The 23,870-nt window shown below is 36.3% G+C and overlaps 1 protein-coding gene across 1 annotated transcript in view; it reads right to left on the bottom strand.

The window, feature by feature from the left end:
• CD2AP (CD2 associated protein) overlaps window positions 1–23,870 on the bottom strand; it is a 141,280-nt gene that overhangs the window by 78,427 nt on the left and 38,983 nt on the right. The window contains exon 3 of the mRNA XM_082729733.1: window positions 3,645–3,798. Within this exon, the coding sequence (XP_082585859.1) occupies window positions 3,645–3,798 (154 nt within the window). The remainder of the gene's footprint in view (window positions 1–3,644; window positions 3,799–23,870) is intronic.

The following is a 23,870-nucleotide window of genomic DNA, read 5'->3' as shown; positions in this document are numbered from 1 at the left end:
GCAGCAAAAGGATTCATGATCCATTCTGGTTCCATTCAGTTCCAGAAATTACATCTTCATGTTTTACTGCAGCATTTAAATTTTTCTAATGTCAAGATTTTTTTTTTTTTTAATTTATCAGAGAGAATGAACACAGGCAGAGGCAAAGGGAGAAGCAAGTTCCCTGCTGAGCAAGGAGCCCGATGTGGGACTCGACCCCAGGACACTGGGATCATGACTTGAGCCGAAGGCAGCCGCCCAACTGACTGAGCCACCCAGGCATCCCTAATGTCAAGATTTTTTGGTCAATTTCTTTCTCCAGTAAGCAAAGAAAATAATCAAATGCTAAAAACAGAGTCACTGCTATAAATTTGAATCATTCTTAAATTTTTTTCTTACACTCAGCAATAAAAAAATCTCATACTGCTTAGACCATTAACTGAAAGATTCATGCTTTCAAAGATTCTAGCTATACTGCTGATATACTGTTTGATTAAAACAATCAAAATCTTAGAAGATATTATCATCACCATCATAAGAAAGAACCTAGGTGATTAGGAATGAGGTTTCATGTCTACAATATACTTTCAACTGATTCAGTTAAAAAATGTGTAAATATATGTGTGTATGTGTGTATATATATATATATATATATACATATATATATACACACACACACACACACACAGATATAAAGACAACATTAAAAACGTTAACAACAAACTGAAAGCATTTAAAATATTCACTGCACAATTATTCCTTCAACTTTTCTGTAAGATAGAAAACAGAAAGTTAGAATACCCTACCCCATTCATTTGAGAAGCTGCAGCTGTAGAGGAGTCAGTTCAGAGTCTTTTTCCCTTTTTAAGTCAAAATATTTTATTATCAGAGAGCAGAGCCTGAGCTAATTGGCCCCTATTTTTTTTTAAAGTATGCTGTAAAAATGTATAGTCAGTGACCATATTTTGACAGTATTCTGAATTTTCACTATTTTCTTTAGCACTGACTCAAAATCAGCAGGCATACTATTTGCTAACAACGGTTTTCTAGAAATGAGACACTAAAGACTGGGCATTCTGGTCAACTAATTTTTCATGCAGCAACATCAATTCTGTAGCAACTACTACTAGTGACCTATCAGTATCAATTTCAATGTATTTTTTACATTCAACATAATTATTAACTAGATAAAAACAACTTCTGTGAGAGTTTCCACTAATAAGAAATACAAAGTTACAAAAACTAATGTCTTCCCTCCAGCATAGTAAGAGTAGATTCACATCTGGCATCAATTTTTTCCAAATGCAAAGTTGAAGTATCTACTAATATTCCACACTGAATGAAATCCAGAATTGGGCTGCTGGAAGATGTCAATTATTTATTCTGTAAGTAATTTTACTCTAGAGTAATTTTACTCTACAACATTATCTCTGTTCCTGATTTTATAAGGGTCTCAGCAGCAATGTGATCACACCAGTTTTTGCTATGAGATGTGCAATTTTTTCTCTTCTATAACTTTAGCAACTTATAGTAATAGTCCTGGAAAACATTATTCTGTGCTCATTCTTAAAAAATACCTGTTTGTTTTAACACAGGTATTATGGTTAACTTACACACAAAAGCAAAGTTTCAATGGCTTTATGACTAGACTTCATGAAAAAGCCAACACTTTTTTTGGCTTGGGAGACTAGAGAAAAACAGCTAACATGCCTAGTTTCCATACCATAGTATGTAGCTGAAACTCTCTTTAAGTTGCTTAAACAAAATTCAATACACACGCAGATTCACTTGTCTTGGCATACAGAGATTAGTGAACATTCACACTGCAGTGACTGTATTATCAATTTTTAAAACAGTTTTTATTAAGTATTAATAATACTGGATAGTACTATCCACTATTATTTAATATTACAATATACCACCTTTTGAATAGCTGGTCTATTTTGTGAATTAAGGATATGGTACAAACAATAACAAAAAAAGTCATATTAAAAAAAAATTAGCTTGCTTTTCCTGGAAAATCAGTCTGAAAGCAAAAATAACCTGCATCCTGTTTTACATGTTAGCTAGCTCCAAATGACCAATTTAGTCTTTGCAGCACATGCACTTAAAAACAAGTTATGGAGGATCCTCAGGAAAAAGTCTAAGCCTCCTGGCACCACTACATAATGGTTTTTCCTTTTACAAGAAAAAGAATTATGAAGGTAAAATTTAAGAGTGTTGTTTCCTATTAGGAGACAAAATGAATAAAATAATCATAACACTGAAGTCCTTTGTCTGGTCTTGACTTAAGAAAACTGTCCCTTTATAGCTCAGTAAAACTAAAGAAAGTGGTAAATGGATTTTAAAATAGACAGAGGTCATAGATAACTCTCCAGTGGGCCTAAAAATTCCCCTATGCACAAATTCCCATACAGAGGTTCACCTGTAGGATATGGAATACTCTCAGGAATCTGTCCCCCAGTCTCTAAAAGAGTCTGAGGGTCCAGAACAATTAAAAACTACTGAAACTGTTTGCCTTCAGGCAGTAGTCTGAAAGCAGTATGGGTAATATCTAAATATTGCCTGTACAATGCATTTACTGGGAAACAACAGAGAATCCTTTAATTGGTCTGCATTACTGTCACGAAATTTTTTTGATTTTTATGAAAATCTGTTTTCATCTTATGAAAATAATAAAAGGATGACAGAACCCAGAAAGTGAAGTTTCCCTCAAACTTGACAGACAGTAGCACAGAAGTAGCAAGATATAAGGAGACTCTATAAAAATCATAAAGTCTTATATTTGTAAAATGTGTATAAACCTAATTTCTTTACTACAGATTACTTGGTACCACAAGGGATTTACAGACCACAATATCAAAGAGACTGATCTAAGATAAATGTGGTTAAATACTCATAAGCTACTTATTAACTAAAATTAATCACAGTTATCAGTATTCAATGTCTCAACAGGCTTCAGGCCTTACTATGTTAAAATACAATCTGCTTCCATAAATGCTGTATTTTGTACATGTTTAATGTTCAAGCTTTTTGAAAGACAGCAATGCCATGTGTCTTTCTGAGCACTTTCTCACCAGCAGCAAAATAAAACTCAAGAGATTAAATGATCTAAGGTCATAAAATGGATTCAAACTCATGTCTGATTTCAGATGTGGTGCTCTCCCTCTATGCTAAAATGTTCCACCATGTTTATAAAGTACTAAATACCCGAAAGGACTCTGCTGGGCCAATCACCTTGGGAAACTGATCATCTATGTTCAGAGGTCTAACCAATGAAGAAAACATACTATCAAAATGCACACATCTATATACTACTTAAAGATGAGTAGGCATCTTGGCATAAAATAAATTTTATTTATGATATAAATGATTTTAAAATAAATTTAAGGCAAAGAATCAACTATTCAACAGAACTTATACAGCTAAGAGAAAAACAAAGCCTCGTATTTTAATTTCTAATTCCTATAAATAATTGTCAGCAGGTCATGCTCAATTATTGTATGAAGAATGACTACAAGGGCCAATAACTAGTAACACATGAATATGTAGGAAGTTTCTACTGTCCACTGCAAAAGGTTAAGCTAACTTTCCTTAACATAACTTATGAATAGTTATAAAACATCCTTTTTTTTATTTAAACAGAAAAGAAATTATTTACATACTCTTCTTCATGTTTTTGGTTTGTGGATGTGGTTGAATTCCTCCAGCTGGAAGTCCATAGGTGCTAATTCGTTGTACAAGACTTGCCACATTCCCATGTCTTTCCCGTTTAATGGGCAAACTGTCGTCCTTAGATTCTGTCTCTCTCTTAATTTCCTATAAAAGAGGAAATGAGCAAATAAGCAAATTAAGCTGTATTTTATTAAATTAAATCTTCAAATGTAAAATACCAAAAAACAGGTATAGTTATTATTATATAAAACATGACATCAAATTTTTCTCTGCCCACACATACCTAAAGAATGTAACACATTTTGGTAACAGTGCCTCATGAATTTAAGTCTTACCAGAGCTGCAGACACAATTAAAGAAAGATAGCCTGAAACACCCCCTTCACCCCAAGATACAAAGAAACTCCGAGATATATAAATAATGAAACAAACAATAATTCTAAATCAGGGTGGGCAAACTTTTTCTATAAAGGGCCAAACAGCAAAATATTTTAGAATTTTTTGGCCATAAAATCTCCAACAGAGGGGCACCTGGGTGGCCCAGTGGGTTAAAGCCTCTGCCTTCAGATCATGATCCCAGGGTCCTGGGATTGAGCCCCATGTTGAGCTCTCTGCTTAGTGGGGAACATGCTTCCCCCTCTCTCTCTCTCTGCCTACTTGTGATCTCTGCCAAACAAATAAATAAAATCTTTTTTTTTCTTAAGATTTTATTTATTTATTTGACAGACAGAGACCACAAGTAGGCAGAGAGGCAGAGAGAGAGGGGGAAGCAGGCTCCCTGCTGAGCAGAGAGCCCGATGCGGGGCTTGGTCCCAGGACCCTGAGATCATGACTTGAGTCAAAGGCAGAGGCTTAACCCACTGAGCCACCCAGGTGCCCTAATAACAAAATCTTAAAAAAAAAAAATTTACGAAAGAAGTATGAAATTAATAGAAGACAAATGGGAAGTCATACCATGTTCAGTGATTAAAAGCTCAATTATTATAAGGATATCAATCCTCCCTAAAATTGACAGAATGATGCACTACAATTCTAATAGCTGTACCACAGATTTGGGAGAGCAATAAACTGGTTTTAAATTTGTATAGAACAAAATGCCAAGAACAGCCAGAATACTTCAGAGAAAACAAAGTGAGGAGGCTTTTCTTTTTAATAAGATATAAAGAAAAACTATATGATACTATAAATTACTGCAGTACTGTTATAAAAACAGACATACCAATAAATGAAGCAAAATAGCCCATAAACAGAAAAGCATGACTTAATGAAAAGCAAAGACAAACATGATGCTCATAAAACTAATGTTCCATATTTAAGGAGTTGGGAAAAAACGGGATTCCTACCTCACGCATTTGACAATTTTAAAATTTCTGTTCATTAAAAGTAACCATTAGAAAGGCAAATCACTAACCAGAAGATGTTTTTCACATACAAAGTTAACAAAGAATTTGTAACTCTAGGTGTTTATATCTACCACAAGGTTAACCAGTTGTTACTCTCTAGCTGGTAAGATTTCAAAAAATTAAGATTTCAAACAATTTTACCTTCTCTATACTGTTCAGAATTGTTTCATGTTTGTTTTTAACAATGCATATCATCTTACAATGAGAAAAAACATTTTTCATATTGGGAAAATTATTACATTGGTCAAGAATTGTGAAAAGTCATTAAAGTATAAATCATGGAAAATACAAACTATTTCACAAAATGGGCTGCTTCATTTTTACTGGTAATGCACTTAAGGAAAAATATGCCAATTTGCTATCAATACATAAGATATCAACATAGGAAAATCTCAGTTTTCGAATTGCACTAAGTATTTTTCAAACTAATAGAAGTATAAAATCTTCATAAAGAACAGTACTCACAACTTCAACATGCTAAAAAGTATTCATTTTGAATTCTTCTTTCTGTCTCATGAGCTGTCTACATTTTAAAAAACTAAAAGTCCTATCTCTGAGAGCTACTGTTTTCTAATACAAGGACCAAGAACTTGGCCTGACATTCAAATTTTGTTCCTCTAGGAAAGTAATTCCAATTTGACCAAATATGATTAAAAGTACAGGCTCAGGAGACAGAAGACCTGGGTATAAATCTTGATTCTATCCTGTTAATTGGCTATATAACTTAAGATATTTGTGTTATCTTTTAATAAAAAATTTACCATATGAATAACTATGATATATTGACACAATGCTTCTTGTTTCTAAAAACAAAACAAAACAAGATGAAAAACTTATAACATATTGCTCAAAACCTAGAAACACTTTAATACTTAAGTATTCTCAGAGAAAATATAATAAATCTTCTGAGGGCACAAAACATAAAAGAAAAGGGAGAATGCGAATTAGAAATATAAAGTCTACACTGAACAGAGAAGACTCAGGTTTACAACCTCCCAAATACATAGTGCCAAGTAAGATGTTTAATCACTAGTACCAAAGCTCTAAGTAAAACTACAAATAAAGTTTGCTTTGAGCTCCACCTCCTCTTCTTGGAACCTCTTCCTCCCACAATCTACCACTACCAGATACACACATTCACTCACTCACGAACCTAATTTTTCCCTAATTCCTGGCCTCACAGTGCCTCCAAATTATTCCTTGGCGTGTGTAAGCCTGACAATTCACAGACCTATAACCCTGGGGCTAATAATACATTACACGTTAATAAAATTTTTTTTAAAAAAAGAAAAAAAATTACTCCTTGGCTATCATCTTCAACAGCAAATCTGATAGACTCCTATGAAGTGTTACTCAGGTGTCCAGAGTTTCTTCCTCCTTCTGCCCTCACTTCCTTTTACCTAAACAGTCAGTAAATAAAACTATTAACATAGTAGTATCTACTTTCTACTAACTTCACTTCCTTTGCACCAGGAAATACAGTTAAAAAAAGAATCCTCATTTGGAAAGAATCATGTACTGACTGAGATAAACTTTGAATTTCGTCCTACAAATGAGAAAAACCTCCTACAAAATAGGTAATATCAATGCAAAATTGGCCAAGAAAAAGACTGTGGATAATCTCTATAAATAAGAATGCAAATACACTAATTTGTTTCATAGAACAGGCGATTTAGAGGGGCACCTGGGTGGCTCCATGGGTTAAGCCTCTGCCTTCCGCTCAGGTCATGATCTCGGGGTCCTGGGATCGAATCCCCTGCATCGGCTCTCTGCTTGGCGGGGAGCCTGCTTCCTCCTCTCTCTGCCTGCCTCTCTGCCTACTTGTGAACTCTGTCTGTCAAATAAATAAATAAAATCTTTAAAAAAAAAAAAAAAAGAAAGAAAGAAAAGGCGATTTAGAGGAAGGTAAGAAATATAAGCAAAGGAGAGGGGGAGCTAAAGTCTGGAAAGAATATAGTTATTCTTCATCTAGTAAGGTAACCAGAGATACTTAACTCTGATTGCACTAACAAAAAACAACTTAAAAGATGATCAATAAAATTCACAAACCACTTCTTCATGTTTTAATATATCTTCATAATAATTTGGTTATCTAATCATAGCCAGTACATGATCATAATCTGAAAAAAGAAAACAATTAATTTCTATTTATCACAGAACTAAATAAACATCACGAAGAATAATAAAAACCAGATTAAAGGGCAAATGAGTCTTTTTTGTTTCTCAAATGAAAGAGATCAATTCTAAGCTGAGTCACAGTTCTTATGCTAATTAAAATTTAAGGAATACACTTAATATTTTGAATATATAACATTAGGGACTTCCAAAAGTGTTATGTAAAACTAGTACCGCCAACTTTACAGAAACATTAATCAGAAAAAATGGAAAAGTGCTATTACTAAAGATGTAAGAATGTAAGTAGAATTAAATGTTTATTTAGTATGTCCACTGTTCTAGCTTTGGCTGCATCCATTAGATCCACGTTTGAAAACTGAGGTTTTCAACCTAACAAAAATGGTTTACCCTATACCTAAAGTTTACTCTATGGCTAAAGTTTTTACTTTGTTTTTTAGAATGTAAGTAGTAGTACATAAGGAATCATCTATCTCAAGTCATAGATTTTCATTTTTATGTCTAAATTAAATCAGATAGTAGCAAAACAACTTTAAAGTCCAAAGTGAAAGGGCCAATAAGAGAAAATCTCTTTAATATGAAATCAGTATATACTTTCTCAGTGCCAAGATATCAAAATCATGAGTAACAGATATAACAGGACTATTTTGAAAGCCTCTAAATGTATTCTCTCCCCCAAAATATGCTACTCTCCACATAACTGCTGTGTTTCCAACTTGGACAAAGGGCCTTCCTATTCCAATTGCCCCTCCCCCACTGGAAAAGGCAAAAGTAAGAAGAGAGAAAGAAAAAGTTATGTACTTTCATTGTCAGTGGAATCCTACTCCTTTCTCTTTTTCCATCACAAGAACGTTACTGAGAGCCAAGTGAAGTAGAGTTGGAAAAACACTCAATAAAGAACTCAGGTATACTACACTGATTGAAAACACCCCCAATAATTTATAGTGGTCATATTTTTCACACTAGTTACATGGATTTAAAAATGTTATTTTTGCTTGCAGTTCTAGGATGAAGGGATTTTAGGACATCAGACCTCCATGGAGATCCTTCTCCCAAACCTGCTAGACTCCTTGAGGCCACAGATGACATTAACAAGCAGGCAATGAGTGTCAATCCAAAAAGCAAGATCAGGAGATACCCCAGAAGCCCAGGTTCTAGCTCTCAAACGTTTCAGGCTTTAATTATTTCTACAATTTGAAATACCTTAGCAGAAAGAAAATTTATTAACTCCTTAAGAGGAAAAAATCAGAATTTAACTTTCCAGTTAAGTCCCAGGTAAACATTAACATGATTTATACAATAATGTCTTAAATTTAAATTTATGATTTAAATATACGATACAAAGGAGAAGTGGATAAGAGTAATTCAGTTAAAAAGATTGTCTACAGATAACAGTCTACATCTACCACATTCCTAAATGCAGAAGGGTTATAATGAAAGAAATGTACTTTTCACAATAGCCACTTCTATATTCCTTGAATTTTGTTTCAACATTATTTCAGTGATTCAAAAAAGATTCATATCTTTTTCTAGCATTGCCTGTACTTAACTATTTCTTTAACACAGTGAATACAGCCTACATAGGATTCAGAATACTATAAAAAATATCCCAAGTCACAGAAAAAATTGCTCTTAACCAGTGTGTATGTATACTTAATGTTTTACAGTATGTAACAAAGTATGTACTACAAAGTATCATAGCTATATACAACTCTGACGTTTTTATCTGTTTTTACTATAATTCCAAGTTCTCTTCTAGTTGTCTTCTCATAGAATGTGTTCCAAATAATGAAAGTAAATCACACACCAAATTCTCCCCTGATACAAAGCCAGCTTCCTGAACTATTCTATTAAAGTGACCAATACATCTCCTAAAACTTGAAAACATCACTGAGGTTTACCTAAAAAACAGGTTTCATAAAGGATTCAAAAATATAAAGGTAACATAAAATAATGTTGCCATTTCCTTCATTAAAAAAAAAAATTCTTAATTTCAGTTAAGATTATGATCTCAGCACTGTGGGATCGAGCCCCACAGGTCTCCTCACTCAACAGGGAATCTGCTTCAGATTCTATTGCCTTCTCCCACCCCCTTCTTCCCTCACTCACACATAGGCTCCCTCTAAAATAAATAAATAAGCAGGTAAGTAAACATTAAAAAAAAAACTCTCTCCCTCTCCCTTGGTTCCCCCTACCTCTCTCTTAAAAAAAAAGTCCGCTAAGCATCTGCCTTAGCTCAGTATCTTATCAATAAGATACTTCCAAACTAGCCACATACATCATCAGATCATCATCTTATTCCCAATACTGCCATTTTTCTTTAAAAAAAAGTTTTTAAACACACTTAAAGACTTAACCTTAATTCTGCTTAACCATTTAACCCATGGAATACAGACATAAAATGACAAACATTCTTTTTTTTTTTTTTAAAGATACTATTTACTTCAATTTCAAGTAGGTGGAGAGGCAGGCAGAGAGAGAGAGAGAGGAAGCAGGCTCCCCACTGAGCAGAGAGCCCAATGCAGGGCTCGAACCCAGGACCCTGAGATCATTACCTGAGCCAAAGGCAGAGGTTTAACCCACTGAGCCATCCAGGTGCCCCAAATGACAAACATTCTTAAATGCAAGGTAAGTTGTCAAACTATCCAATTAAAAAAAAAAAAAAAAAAACACACATTCAATGAGGGGTGCCTGTGTGGCTCAGCTAAGTCTCTGCCTTATGCTCAGGTCAGGATCTCAGGGGTTTGGGATCAAGTCCTGTAGGGGGCTCCCTGCTCAGCAGGGAATCTGCTTCTCCCTCTCTCAGCTGCTACTTGCTCACACTCTCTACCTCTCCATGAATTTTGAAAAAAAAATCTTTAAAAAAAGAAAAGATTCAGTGATTTATTCTTTTTCTAAATGAGAAAAAAATGCTAGAAATTTAAGTCAAAATAAAGAAATATTCAAATGACTTTTATTCACTTGCCAGGTCTCAAAAATACTTAAATGTTAATGACTTTTGTTTTCTTGTTCCTTAATTACATCAAAAGTCTCAAACACTTTATCAAGCTCTGAGAACTCATCAAAAGGGATCAAAATTTTCATTTTAAATTTTTAAAAATGGGGGAAAGCAATTCATTTACCAACATCTGAGACATCTTCTATGTATATACCCACTTATTTTTAAAGTCACCATCTAGATTTCCCTCATGGAAAGATGGAATAGATAAACTGTTTCCTTATTCCTCCCGCTAAGTACAGTTAAAAACTCTGGACATTATGGACATTACATACTAAAAACAAACATAAAAATATAAAAATATTCTGAAAAGTGGAAAAAAGAAGATGGACAAGCCAAGAGAGCCCAGGTTCCTTAGAAACCGGTTAGTAGGTCTATTGGGTTTTCTTTTTGCCTCAAGTATTCTAGACTGTGTACTGGAAAAACCGCCAACTATTACTGCCAAACCAGCAACTGTTACTGCCCATGAGAGGAGAGAGAAAAAAAAACCTCTAAGAAAAGCCTGCTCTCTCCAAAAGGACCAAGAAAAGAGTTACCTACCAAGACCGAAATCAATCTGCTGTAGTCAAATAATACAGAGAGAGAAAAAAATCAAACTAGCAGGGAGCCTGGACTTTCGCCCTCACCAGGCTGTAACCAGACCACCCACTCACTACCACTACCCCTTTTTCCAACCAGAGTGGTGTCAAAAAGGCCAACTGGAGAGCCAAACTCTCCCACCAACCAGGTGGGAATGAGTCTCCTTCTCTTCTCTGTCAGTGAAGGCCACAAGGCAGCACTAAGAAGGTACACTAGGCCTTTCATCAAGGGGGATTCAATGGAGGACTAGTGAGCCTCAACTCCTACCCCACTCAGCAGTAATTAGGAGCTCCTCCCTCTCCGAGTGTCAAACAGAGAAGACTGGGGAACTGGACTTGGAGGTAACTCATTCTTTTGCCAGCACACGTTCTCTCTAGTAAAATACAGTTTAAATGTAGATTCAGGGTCCTCAACCAATGTTATGATTTTTAAAAAATATTTTTACTGCCAATACTTCTACCAGGACGTCAACACAAATCCTCAGCTTTTAGTAACCAGTCGTGATGAATGTCGGCATTCTCTCCTTTCTCAGTAACTAAACTTTCCAAAGGCATTTTAGCTGAGCCCCTTTATCTTCTTAAAACTACCTTTTCCATTCCAAATGACTTAACAAAAAAAAAAAAAAATTAATTTCCTCCAGATCACTTTTCTGAACACATCCTGACTCCAAAGGCCATGTTTCTTTCCTAATGCCATGCTATCTTCTTGACACAGTTCTAGTAGAAATGACCTATCAAAATTAGTTTTACCACAAGGAGCTAGATCTTACACAAATCCTAACACATTAAAAGCCTTTTTATTGTCTAGCCTCTGACACACAGCTGGTCCACTTTTAAAAGACTTGATCTGCTCCACCACAGCCACCATGAATACTATAGATTTGGTTTAGAGAAATAGGCTAATCAAGCTAACTGCTTGTCCCCTTTTTTTCTCATTTTAATTACTTTCCTGTTTATTTTTGTCCTTCCTTAAAAAATACTAGCTTTGGGGTGCCTGGATGGCTCAGTTGGTTAAGCCCCATGTCAGGCTCTCTGCTCAGCAAGGAGATTGCTTCTCCTCCCCCTCTGCTCCACACTAGTGTTTTCTCTCTCTCTCGTGCTCTCACTCTCTCAAATAAAGAAATCTTTGAAAAGAAACCTAAAAACTACTAGTTTTTTAAAAGAGAAAACTAGAAAAGTTCTAACTTACTTACCTATTTTATTATTAACATTTAATTTAACAGTATCTGGTATAGAATAGGCACCAGGAAAAACAAAAAACTGTTGACTAAATTAACAATTTAGGTGATCTTTTCTGATTTTCCCTTTATGAAATGGATGGGCAGCTCCTGGGCCATAAAGTAACAGGATAAAATAATAAATCCATAATGTATCTACCTACAAGTGGGATTCCCACATTCACACTGAAGAAATTCATACTCTAGAGTAAAAGATCTTCAAGGAAGAACACCCAGCAAGCATGTGTGTGGGTATGGGGGAATAGGGGATGAGAAGTCAAATAGAGGTCTTATATCCTGACTCCAAAGGCCATGTTTCTTTCATAATGCCAAGCTATCTTCTTAACATAGCTCTAGTAGAGCAGTTGGCAACCACAACTATCACATTAAGTCTACTTTCCTCTAATTTCAAGATCCTTCTCAAAGGGAATGTATTCCTTACCTACTCTGCACCCTTCTGGGTTTTTCTGGCCAAACCATCTCAGAGATACTATCCTAGAACTCCTGAATTAAAGTATTAAATGCCATTTTCGATCTCCCACAACTCATTTTTTTCCCCAAAGCACTCATGACTACCAAAATTATTCATCCATTTTTTCATGTTTGTCTCCTCCCACCATTAGAAAATAAACTCATCAAGAGAAGGGAATTTACCTGTTTTATACACCATTGTGTCCCTAGCATCTATAAAAAGTCCTAACACAGGACTGTAACCAGGACTGCAAGAGTCCTGTAAAGAACCTCAGTAAGTATTTGAACAAATGAATAAATGGCGAACAGTAAAGAATAAAACAATGGAGAGGCACGGTATGGGGAGGATCTGACACAGTATTGCCATGGATTTTACTAAAACATAGCTCAATAAAAAGTGCCTGGGAAATCTGTTTCCTTTTTTTTTAAGATGTATTTATTTCAGAGACAGAGAGAGAACGAGAGTAGGCACAAGCCCACAAGTGGAAGAAGGAGCAGGTAGAGGGAGAGAATCTCAAGCTGACTGACTCCCCACAGAGCAGGGAGCCCAAAGTGGGACTCAATCTCAGGATCATGACCTGCGCCGAAACCAAGAGTCAGCCTCTTAACCCACTGAGCCAGCCAGGAGACCTGAAAATCTGGTTTCTTATCAGGGATACTAAAGAGTATCATTATTAAAAAGAACTGAAAACCCTGCTTTGACTGCAAGAAGAGACATGTGGTTGATGAAAACTACAAGCTTCAAAGACAGCTTACAGAGAAGTATCCCTTACTGGGGCCTAAAGTTGTTAATCTTACTTGTAATAAAGAAAGCTCTTATTTTACTTATATTTAACATAACTCACTCCTTGGACTACATGAAACTTTGTACAAAAGCATGTATTGTGTTATGCCACCCCTGAGATTTTAAATGTTGTTACTATGGTGTAAGCTATCCTATTCTTACTGATACATTGGGCCTTCTGAAACTTTGTACAAAAGCATGTATTGTGTTATGCCACCCCTGAGATTTTAAATGTTGTTACTATGGTGTAAGCTATCCTATTCTTACTGATACATTGGGCCTTCTACTTTCCTTATTAAACCTTGTTTTCAGCATCATTTCTAGGGATAAGGGTAATAAAAAACATGAATAAAACTGATTCCATTTTACAAAGTTACCTACAGACAATTTTACATGAGCATTGCAAGTCCTGCTTCATTTTCCAAATATCTCATTATTTATATGTCTTCTGCATATTCCTATTCCATCTCTGGTCCTTGCAACACCCTCACATCAAATCTCAAGTTTAGTTTTTGGGGGGGGTGGATCTGTTTTCATAAAATTGCATTTTGAGGAAGCAGTCTGAATTTTCTTCAATGGTCAATTCTGAAAGTTACGAAAGGCATTTAATATTGTAATTCTAACATCTTTCAATTATGCTGATGCTACTGGAGAATTTCAATGTCTAAGAATCATTCGACTTTGTCTTTAGAGTCTTAAAACTACAGAATGTTAAAAAATGATCACATTTCTCCAATAACCAGCATATACTATATAAAATATATTTCTTATGTAAAAACAGGCTGACATTTGCCTATCACAGAGCTACCAACTACCAAGTCCTTAGTACACCAACTACTACCACCATGACTCTGGCTGTAAATGACAAATTTATCCTAACTTTCAAAGATGTCAGAATAAAGTAAGAAAATGTATGGGAACCTGCTGAGTCTTAACACAAATAAAAGGTATTGTGCTTATTAACTATCCCATTACTTCCATTCTCATTGTACAGCTCTGATCTCCATTACTATACTTTATAGCCTCAACTCTCTCCTCTTATAAAACCTTTCCTTAGCACTAAGATTAATCCATTAAAACATTCTATCTTCCCTCTCCTGTCTCTAATAACTCTGATTTCCCTAATACATTTTAAATAGACTTAATACCTTTACAGGATACTCAAAATGCATCGTACCACTGGCATTAATACATACTTTTGGTCTTAAATCCCATTATACACAACCCCATAGAAAACTTTCATTCAACCAAAGTAGTCCATTATTTTTACCACAAAACACTTTGCACCTTTGCCAGACACAGAGCACACAAATTATACATCAAACTTCCTATCTTTAAAGGCCAAGTCAAATGTTACTTTCAACATCTTTTCTGAAAAATTTTCCCAAGATCCTTTAGCACCCATCATCTTTACCACATACCTGACATTCAGCCAAAAAGGCACTGCAATTTATCCTTCTGTTTTCATGCTGTTATCCCCCCACAATAAATTAAGTTGTGGAAACTCTTCTCACCACACCCCAAAATACTTCAGACAATCACTAAGCATTTGTTTAATGCAGGAGTGTTTACTTTGTTTCATCTCAATTACAAAGACCCAAAGTGCCAAATATCAACAAGTCACAACTCTGATACTGAATCTCAAAGTTTACACAAACAAATTAAATCAAACACTTGACACTCTCTACCTTCAGTCCAAAATACTGAAGTTGAAAATGAGGTAAGATCTGATAAAGTAGCAAGTTTCTTCCCAATTTTGTCTCAATTCTCAAACATTAGAAACCTGTGAGGAAAGAGCACTCTTCAGTATTTTTTAATGTGGAAAAAATTTAATTACTGCCTAAATCACACCTGTACCAAAAGTAAATCGAGATTGATAAAAGACTTACACTGAAAAATCAAAACTTAAAACTAATGAACAGATTATCTTTAAAATCTCCCTGCTCCCAAGTTATACTTAGACAAGCCACAAAGAGCACTTATTAAAGAGAAAAGACACATAAACAGAAGGAAGACAAAGGACTAGCAGTCAAAATACAGAATTCATAGTATTCGCAATAAGAAGTACTACAATGAGAATAAGAAAGAACACAATAAAAATGGACATAAATATAAGAACACAAGCAAGACACAAGAAAAGAAATTTAAATGACCAATAAATGTGAAAAGATGCATAACTTCTCTCGTAATGACAAAAATGAAACACAGAAAAGTGGATATTATTATAGATCTGTATTAGAAAAAAGAAAATCTGATAGTATCAAATGTTTATAAGAAATGGAAGAAAGAAATTCTTTTATACTACTGGTAGGAATTTATAAATTGGTGTAATTATTGAGAAATCAGCCAATGTCTAATACTCTAATATAGCTGAATATATGCAGAACCTAGATGCAGCAAATTCTCAACTATGTATATAACCTACCAAAGGGTATTTGGCATTGTTTTCAATAGCTATAAAATAAAAAATGGTCCTATTTTACCTCATAAAATGTGATAAAGACCCAGAATGGAATATTATAGGACTGTGCAATCTCTACTATGAAATTACATGTACATTCCTAAATATCTGACCTTCTGGGGGGAAAAGAAACTCATACAAACCAGAGGAATCAAGATGGTGGAGGAGTAACAAGCTGAGATGACATCAGGCTGCAGGAGATCAGCTAGATAGTTTATCAAACCATTCCAAACACATACAAATCCAACAGGAAATCAAAGAGAAGAAGAGCAGCAATTCTAGAAACAGAAAATCAACCACTTTCTGAAAGGTAGGACCTGTGGAGAAGTGAATCCAAAGTGATGGGAAAACAGACCACAGGGGGAGGCTCCCTGTGGCTCCCAGCAAGTGGTAGAGCAATGGAGCACAAAATCAGAACTTTTAAAAGTCTGCTCCACTGAGGGACATTGCTCCAGAGGCTAAGCTGGGATGAAGCCCATGTGGGGACAGAGTGGTGTCAGGGTCACAGAAAGAGCGAGACAGCTGAGTGTTGCAGAGTTCGTAGGTATTAGAGCGGGAAAACTGGCTACAGAGACGGAGCCAGGGAGTGAGCTCTCAACACGTGGTTACCTTAAACTATGATCCGTGGCACAGTCAGGCCACTGCTCTTTGACCAGGGACCCCACAAGATCAGGGAGACGCCCCTGGAAGAATGTAGGGATCTGTGGGGTTTGGAGACTCCAGGCAGGGCTGTGTGCCAGAAACAGAGATGCTTAATCACAGGCTGGGTGAGCTTGGAGTGTGGCCGGAGGCCAGGGAGACAGGAGTGACTGACCGCTTTTAGGGATGGCGCACTGAGGAGTGGGGCCCCAAGCTCTTGGCTCCTCCAGGCCAGATACTGGGAGGCCGACATTTTTCACTCCCATCCTCCATAACTCTATCGAAAATGTTCAGGGAACAAAAGCTCCCAAAAGCGAACCCAAGCGGATTACATGGCCCAGCCCCTGGTAAGGGCAGTGCAATTCGGCCTCCAGCAAAGACACTTGAGAATCACTACAATAGGCCCCTCCCCCAGAAGATCAACAAGAAATCCAGCCAGGACCAAGCTGACTTACCAAGGAGAACAGCAAAATTCCAGAGGAGGAGAAAGCAAAGAATGGAATTCATGGCTTTCTCCCCATGATTCTTTAGTCTTGCAAAGTTAATTTTTTTTAATGTTACTTTTTTCATATGCTAAATTTTTAAAAATTTTTCTCTTTCCTCTATTAAAGTTTTTTAACTAGTTGATCTTAACAATACCTTTCATAAAAAAAATTTTTGAACGTTCATTATTATAATAATATTTTATCCTTCATTGTATCTAACGTTATTTCTTGTATACACATAGGGTTTTTTTCTTCTAAAGAAATCTGGGATATAACTTCTTCTAATAGATGAGAATATACCCTAAATCTAGCACAGGGCTTTGTTCTAGTCTCCAACCTGAGCAAATTCTCTCCACTTTCTTTTTCTTTGGTCTCTCAACCAACCTATCTTATCAACCTCTTTTTTAGATTTTTTTTTTAATTTTCATCTTTATAGTCATATTCCATCCCTTCATCATTTTTACCCTTATTTTGTATATATATATGTTTCTTATTCTTTAAAATTTTAGGAGGTAGTATCTTCTAAGAGACCAAAATACTCCCAAAATTAAGTGGGTGACTCTGTTCTATTCACCAGTCTAATATAAATATTTCCTTTTTTATATATTTTTTTCTTTCTTTCTTTCTTTCTTTCTTTCTTTCTTTCTTTCTTTCTTTCTTTTTTTCCCCTGAACTTCTTTTTACCGCTTTCTTCCCCCCACAATTTGGGGTCTCTCCTAACTCACTTAAAGCACATTTTCCTGGGCTCTTTGCCACCCTTTTAGTATTTTATCCTCTCCTTCATATAGTCTTATCTGGATAAAATGACAAGGTGGAAAAACTCACCACAAAAAACGACAAGAGGCAGTAACGACGGCTAGGGACTTAATCAATACGGACATTGGTAATATGTCAGATCTAGAGTTCAGAATAATGATTCTCAAGGTGTTAGCTGGGCTCGAAAAAAGCATGGAAGATATTTGAGAAACACTGTCTGGAGAAATAAAAGCCCTTTATGGAGAAATAAAAGAACTAAAATCTAACCATGCTGAAACCAAAAAAGCTATTAATTAGGAGCAATCAAAAACGGAGGCTCTCCCTGCTAGAATAAATGAGGCAGAAGAAAGAATTAGTGATAGGGAAGACCAAATGACAGAGAATAAAGAAGCTGAACAAAAGAGAGGCAAACAACTACTGAATCATGAGGGGAGAATCTGCAATATAAGTGATACCATAAGACGAAACAATTTTAGAATAATTGGGATTCCAGAAGAAGAAGAAAGAGAGAGGGGAGCAGAGGGTATATTCGAAAGAATTATTGTAGAGAATTTCCCTAATATGGCAAAGGGAACACGCATCAAAATCCAGGAGGTGCAGAGAACACCCCTCAAAATCAGTAAGAACAGGTCCACATGCCGTCATCTAATAGTAAAATTTACAAGTCGTAGTGACAAAGAGAAAATCCTGAAAGCAGCCCAGGACAAGAAGCCTGTAACATGCAATGGTAAAAATATTAGATTGGCAGCAGACTTATCCACAGAGACCAGGCAGGCCAGAAAGAACTGGCATGATATATTCAGAGCACTATATGATAAAAACATGCAGCCAAGAATACTACATCCAGCTAGGCTATTATTAAAAATAGAAGGAGAGATAAAAAGTTTCCAGGCAAACAAAAACTAAAAGAATTGGTAAACACCAAACCAGCTCTACAGGAAATATTGAAAGAAGTCCTCTAAGCAAAGAGAGATCCTAAAAGTAGTAGACCAGAAAGGAACAAAGACAATACACAGTAATAGTCACCTTACAGGCAATACAATGGCACTAAATTCATGTCTCTCAATAGTTACCCTGAATGTAAATGGGCTAAATGCCCCCAATCAAAAGACACAGGGTATCAGAATGGATAAAAAAACAAAACCCATCAATATGCTGTCTACAAGAAACTTGATTTTAGAGCCAAAGACACCTCCAGATTTAAAGTGAGGGCATGGAAAACAATTTACCATGCAAATGGACATCAGAAGAAAACCGGGGTGGCAAACCTTATATCAGATCAATTAGATTTTAAGCCAAAGACTATAATAAGAGATGAGGAAGGACACTGTATCATACTCAAAGGGCCTGTCCAACAAGAGGATCTAACAATTTTAAATATCTATGCCCCTAACACGGGAGCAGCCTACTACATAAACCAATTAATAACAAAATCAAAGAAACACATAAACAATAATACAATAATAGTAGGGGACTTTAACACTCCCTCACTGAAATGGACAGATCATCCAAGCAAAAGATCAACAAGGAAATAAAGGCCTTAAATGATGCACTGAACCAGATGGACATCACAGATATATTCAAAACATTCCAACCCAAAGCAACAGATACATATTCTTCTCTAGTGCACATGGAACATTCTCCAGAATAGATCAAATCCTGGGTCACAAATCAGGTCTCAACTGGTACCAAAAGACTGGGATCATTCCCTGCATATTTTCAGGCCACAATGCTCAGAAGCTAGAACTCAATCACAAGAGGAAATTTGGAAAGAACCCAAATACATGGAGACTAAAGAGCATCCTTTTAAAGAATGAATGGGTCAACCAGGAAATTAAAGAATTGAAAAAATTCATGGAAAAAAAAATGATAATGAAAACACAATGATTTAAAATGAAAACACAATGGTTCAAAATTGGGACACAGCAAAGGCAGTCCTGAGAGGAAAATATATAGCAATACAAGCCTTTCTCAAGAAACAGGAAAGGTCTCAAGTACACAACCTAACCCTACACCTAAAGGAGCTAGAGAAAGAACAACAAAGAAAGCTTAAACCCAGAAGGAGAAGAGAAATAATGAAGATCAGAGCAGAAATCAATGAAATAGAAACCAAAAAAACAACAGAACAAATCAACGAAACTAGGAGCTGATTCTTTGAAAGAATTAATAAGATTAATAAACCCCTAGCCAGGCTGATCAAAAAGAAAAGAGAAAGCACCCGAATAAATAAAATCATGAATGAAAGAGGAGAGATCACAACCAACACCAAAGAAATAAAAACCATTATAAGAAGATATTATGAGCAACTATACGCCAGCAAATTTGACAATCTGGAAGAAATGGATGCATTCCTAGAGACATAAAAACTACCACAACTGAACCAGGAGGAAACAGAAAACCTGAACAGACCCAAAACCAGTAAGGAGATTGAATAAGTCATCAAAAATCTCCCAACAAACAAGAACCCAGGGCCAGACGGCTTCCCAGGGGAATTTTACGAAACATTTAAACAAGAATTAAATCCCATTCTCCTGAAACTGTTCCAAAAAATAGAAATGGAAGGAAAACTTCCAAACTCATTTTATGAGGCCAGCATCACCTTGATCCCAAAACCAGACAAGGATCCCATCAAAAAAGAGAGCTATAGACCAATATCCTTGATGAACACAGATGCGAAAATTCTCACCAAAATACTAGCCGATAGGATTCAACAGTACATTAAAAGGATTATTCACCACGACCAAGTGGGATTTATTCCAAGGCTGCAAGACTGGTTCAACAACTGCAAATGAATCAATGTGATACAACACATTAATAAAAGAAAGAACAAGAACCATATGATACTCTCAACAGATGCTGAAAAAGCATTTGACAAAGTACAGCATCCTTTCCTGATCAAAACTCTTCAAAGTGTAGGGATAGAGGGCACATACCTCAATATCATCAAAGCCATCTATGAAAAAACCCACCGTGAATATCATTCTCAATGGGGGAAAAACTGAGAGCTTCTCCGCTAAGGTCAGGAAAATGGCAGGGATGTCCATTATCACCACTATTTTCAACATAGTACTAGAAGTCCTAGACTCAGCAATCAGACAATAAAAAGAAATTAAAGACATCCAAATCGGCAAAGAAGTTGTCAAACTCTCCCTCTTTGCAGATGATATGATACCTTATGTGGAAAACCCAAGACTGCACTCCCAAAACTGCTAAAACTTGTACAGGAATTCAGTAAAGAGTCAGGATATAAAATCAATGCACAGAAATCAACTGCATTTCTTTACACCAACAACAAAACAGAAGAAAGAGAAATTAAGGAGTCAATCCCATTTACAACTGCACCCAAAACCGTAAGATACCTAGGAATAAACCTAACCAAAGAGGCAAAGAATCTATACTCAGAAAACTATAAAGTACTCATGAAAGAAATTGAGGAAGACACAAAAAAATGGAAAAATGTTCCATGCTCATGGATTGGAAGAACAAATATTGTGAAAATGTCTATGCTACCTATCTAAAGCAATCTATACATTTAATGCAATCCCTATCAAAATCCCATTCATTTTTTTTCAAAGAAATAAAACAAATAATCCTAAAATTTATACAGAACCAGAAAAGACCCTGAATAGCCAAAGCAATGTTGAAAAAGAAAGCCAAAGTTGGTGGCACCACAATTCCAGACTTCAAGCTCTATTACAAAGCTGTCATCATCAAGATAGTATGATACTGGCACAAAAACAGACACAGAGATCGATGGAACAGAATAGAGCGCCCAGAAATAGACCCTCACCTCTATGGTCAACTAATCTTCGACAAAGCAGGAAAGAATGTCTAGTGGAAAAAAGACAGTCTCTTCAACACATGGTGTTGGGAAATTGGACAGCCACATGCAGAAGAATGCAACTGGATCATTTCCTTATATCACACACAAAAATAGACTCAAAATGGATGAAAGACCTCAATGTGAGACAGGAATCCATCAAAATCCTTGAGGAGAACACAGGCAGCAACATCTTTAACCTCAGCCACAGCAACTTCTTCCTAGAAACATCGCCAAAGGCAAGGGAAGCAAGGGCAAAAATAAACTCTGGGGATTTCATCAAGACCAAAAGCTTTTGCACAGCAAAGGAAACAGTCAACAAAACCAAAAGACAACTGAGAAAATGGGAGAAGATATTTGCAAACGAAATATCAGATAAAGGGCTATTATCCAAAATCTATAAAGAACTTATCAAACTCAACACCCAAAGAACAAATAATCCAATCAGGAAATGGGCAGAGGACATGAACAGACATTTCTGCGAAGACAGACAAATGGCCAACAAACACATGAGAAAGTGCTCTACATCACTAGGCATTAGGGAAATACAAATCAAAACCACAATGAGATACCACCTCACAGCAGTCAGAATGGCTAAAATTAACAAGTCAGGAAATGACAGATGCTGGCAAGGATGCAGAGAAAGGGGAACCCTCCTACAACATTGTTGGGAATGCAACCTGGTGCAACCACTCTGGAAAACAGCATGGAGGTTCCTCAAAAGTTGAAAATAGAGCTACCCTATGACCCAACAATTGCACTACGGGGTATTTACCTACAGATACAAACGTAGTGATCCAAAGGGGCACGTGCACCTGAATGTTTATAGCAGCAATGTCCACAAAAGCCAAACTATGGAAAGAACCTAGATGTCCATCATCTGATGAATGGATAAAGATGTGGTATATATATACAATGGAATACTATGCAGCCATCAAAAGAAATGAAATCCTGCCACTTGCGAGGACATGTATGGAACTAGAGGGTATTATGCTTAGCGAAATAAGTCAACTGGAGAAAGACAATTATCATATGATCTCCCTGATATGAGAAGTTGAGAGGCAACATGAGGGGTCTGGGGGGTAGGAAAAGAATAAATGAAACAAGATGGGATCAGGAGGGAGACAAACCGTAAGAGACTCTTAATCTCACAAAACAAATTGAGGGTTGCCGGGGGGGAGGGAGGTAGGGAAGGGGGTGGGGTTATGGACATTGGGGAAGGTATGTGCTATGGTGAGTGCTGTGAAGTATGTAAACTTGGCAATTCACAGACCTGTACCCCTGGGGCTAATAATACATTATATGTTAATAAAAAAATTAAAAAATTATTTTAAAAAATCATACACACCAGACTACTACTGAGTATGTGAAAACTAAATCAAATACTAAAAACACCAGTCATTACGCAAAGGGAAAAAAAAGTGTAGGGTTCAGAACATACCAATTTAGACCTATGCAACTTTGGAACCTGAGCACTAAAAATGAAAATAAAAGTAAGTAACAATAACTGAAACCATAGAAAATGGATAATAAGTGGGTAAAGACTGCCCAAGAAGATGACAGATGGATTCCTCTGCAGCTATTAAAAAACGTATAAAAACAATAAAGTAGAAAGGTTGGTTTATAGATATTAAGATAATGCAGAGAAAAGAGGAGGTAAGCACCAGGAGCTAAAAGATGGAACTTCTTACGCTAGGACTGTCAACTTTGAGGAAAATACCCAGGTACAGATGAGACGATCACCTTAACAAAGGGGGGGAGGTTTCACTTAGGGGTGCCTGGGTGGCTCAGTTGGTTAGGCATCTGACTCTTGGTTTCAGCTCGGCTCATAATCTCAGGGTCCTGAGATCAAGCCCCGTGCCAGCTCGATGCTCAGCCTTGAGTCTGCTGATCCCTCTCTACTTCTCCCCTAGCATGCTGGCACAAGTAAGGTCTCTGCCTCTCTCTCTCTTCCTCCCTCTGGAATAAACAAAATCTCAAGGAAAAAAAAAAAAAAAGGTTTCAATTAAAACCTAAAAGAACTCCTGTTTACCCAACCAGCCAAGATGAGAGCCTTTCCCGTTCTTACTGAAATTATAATTCTACACTCTTTATCACAGCTCCTTTTACCTAGAAATTAAACTAACACAACTTTCCCATTGTCCTGACATCATTCCTCTACTTACCATTTTTTTAAGATTTATTTATTTATTTGAGAGGGAGAGCATGCATACAAGCACGTGTGCAAGTAGGGGAAGGGGCAGAGGTAAAACTCTTCAAGCCAACTCCTTGCTGAGTGCAGAGCCTCACCTGGGACTGGATCCCACAACCCATGAGATAATAACCAGAGGAGAAACCAACAGTCAGACACTCAACCAACTGAGCCACCCAGATGCTCCCATTTACCAATCATTTATGAGTTAACTACATGGTGTCATAAAAATATGTTGTAGCCAAAATATGTAATGTATCACAATGAAACACATATTAAGT

The sequence above is a fragment of the Mustela nivalis genome (genome assembly GCF_964662115.1).
Source record: "Mustela nivalis genome assembly, chromosome: 5".
Lineage (NCBI taxonomy): Eukaryota > Metazoa > Chordata > Mammalia > Carnivora > Mustelidae > Mustela > Mustela nivalis.
This window is presented reverse-complemented; position numbering and strand designations above follow the sequence as displayed.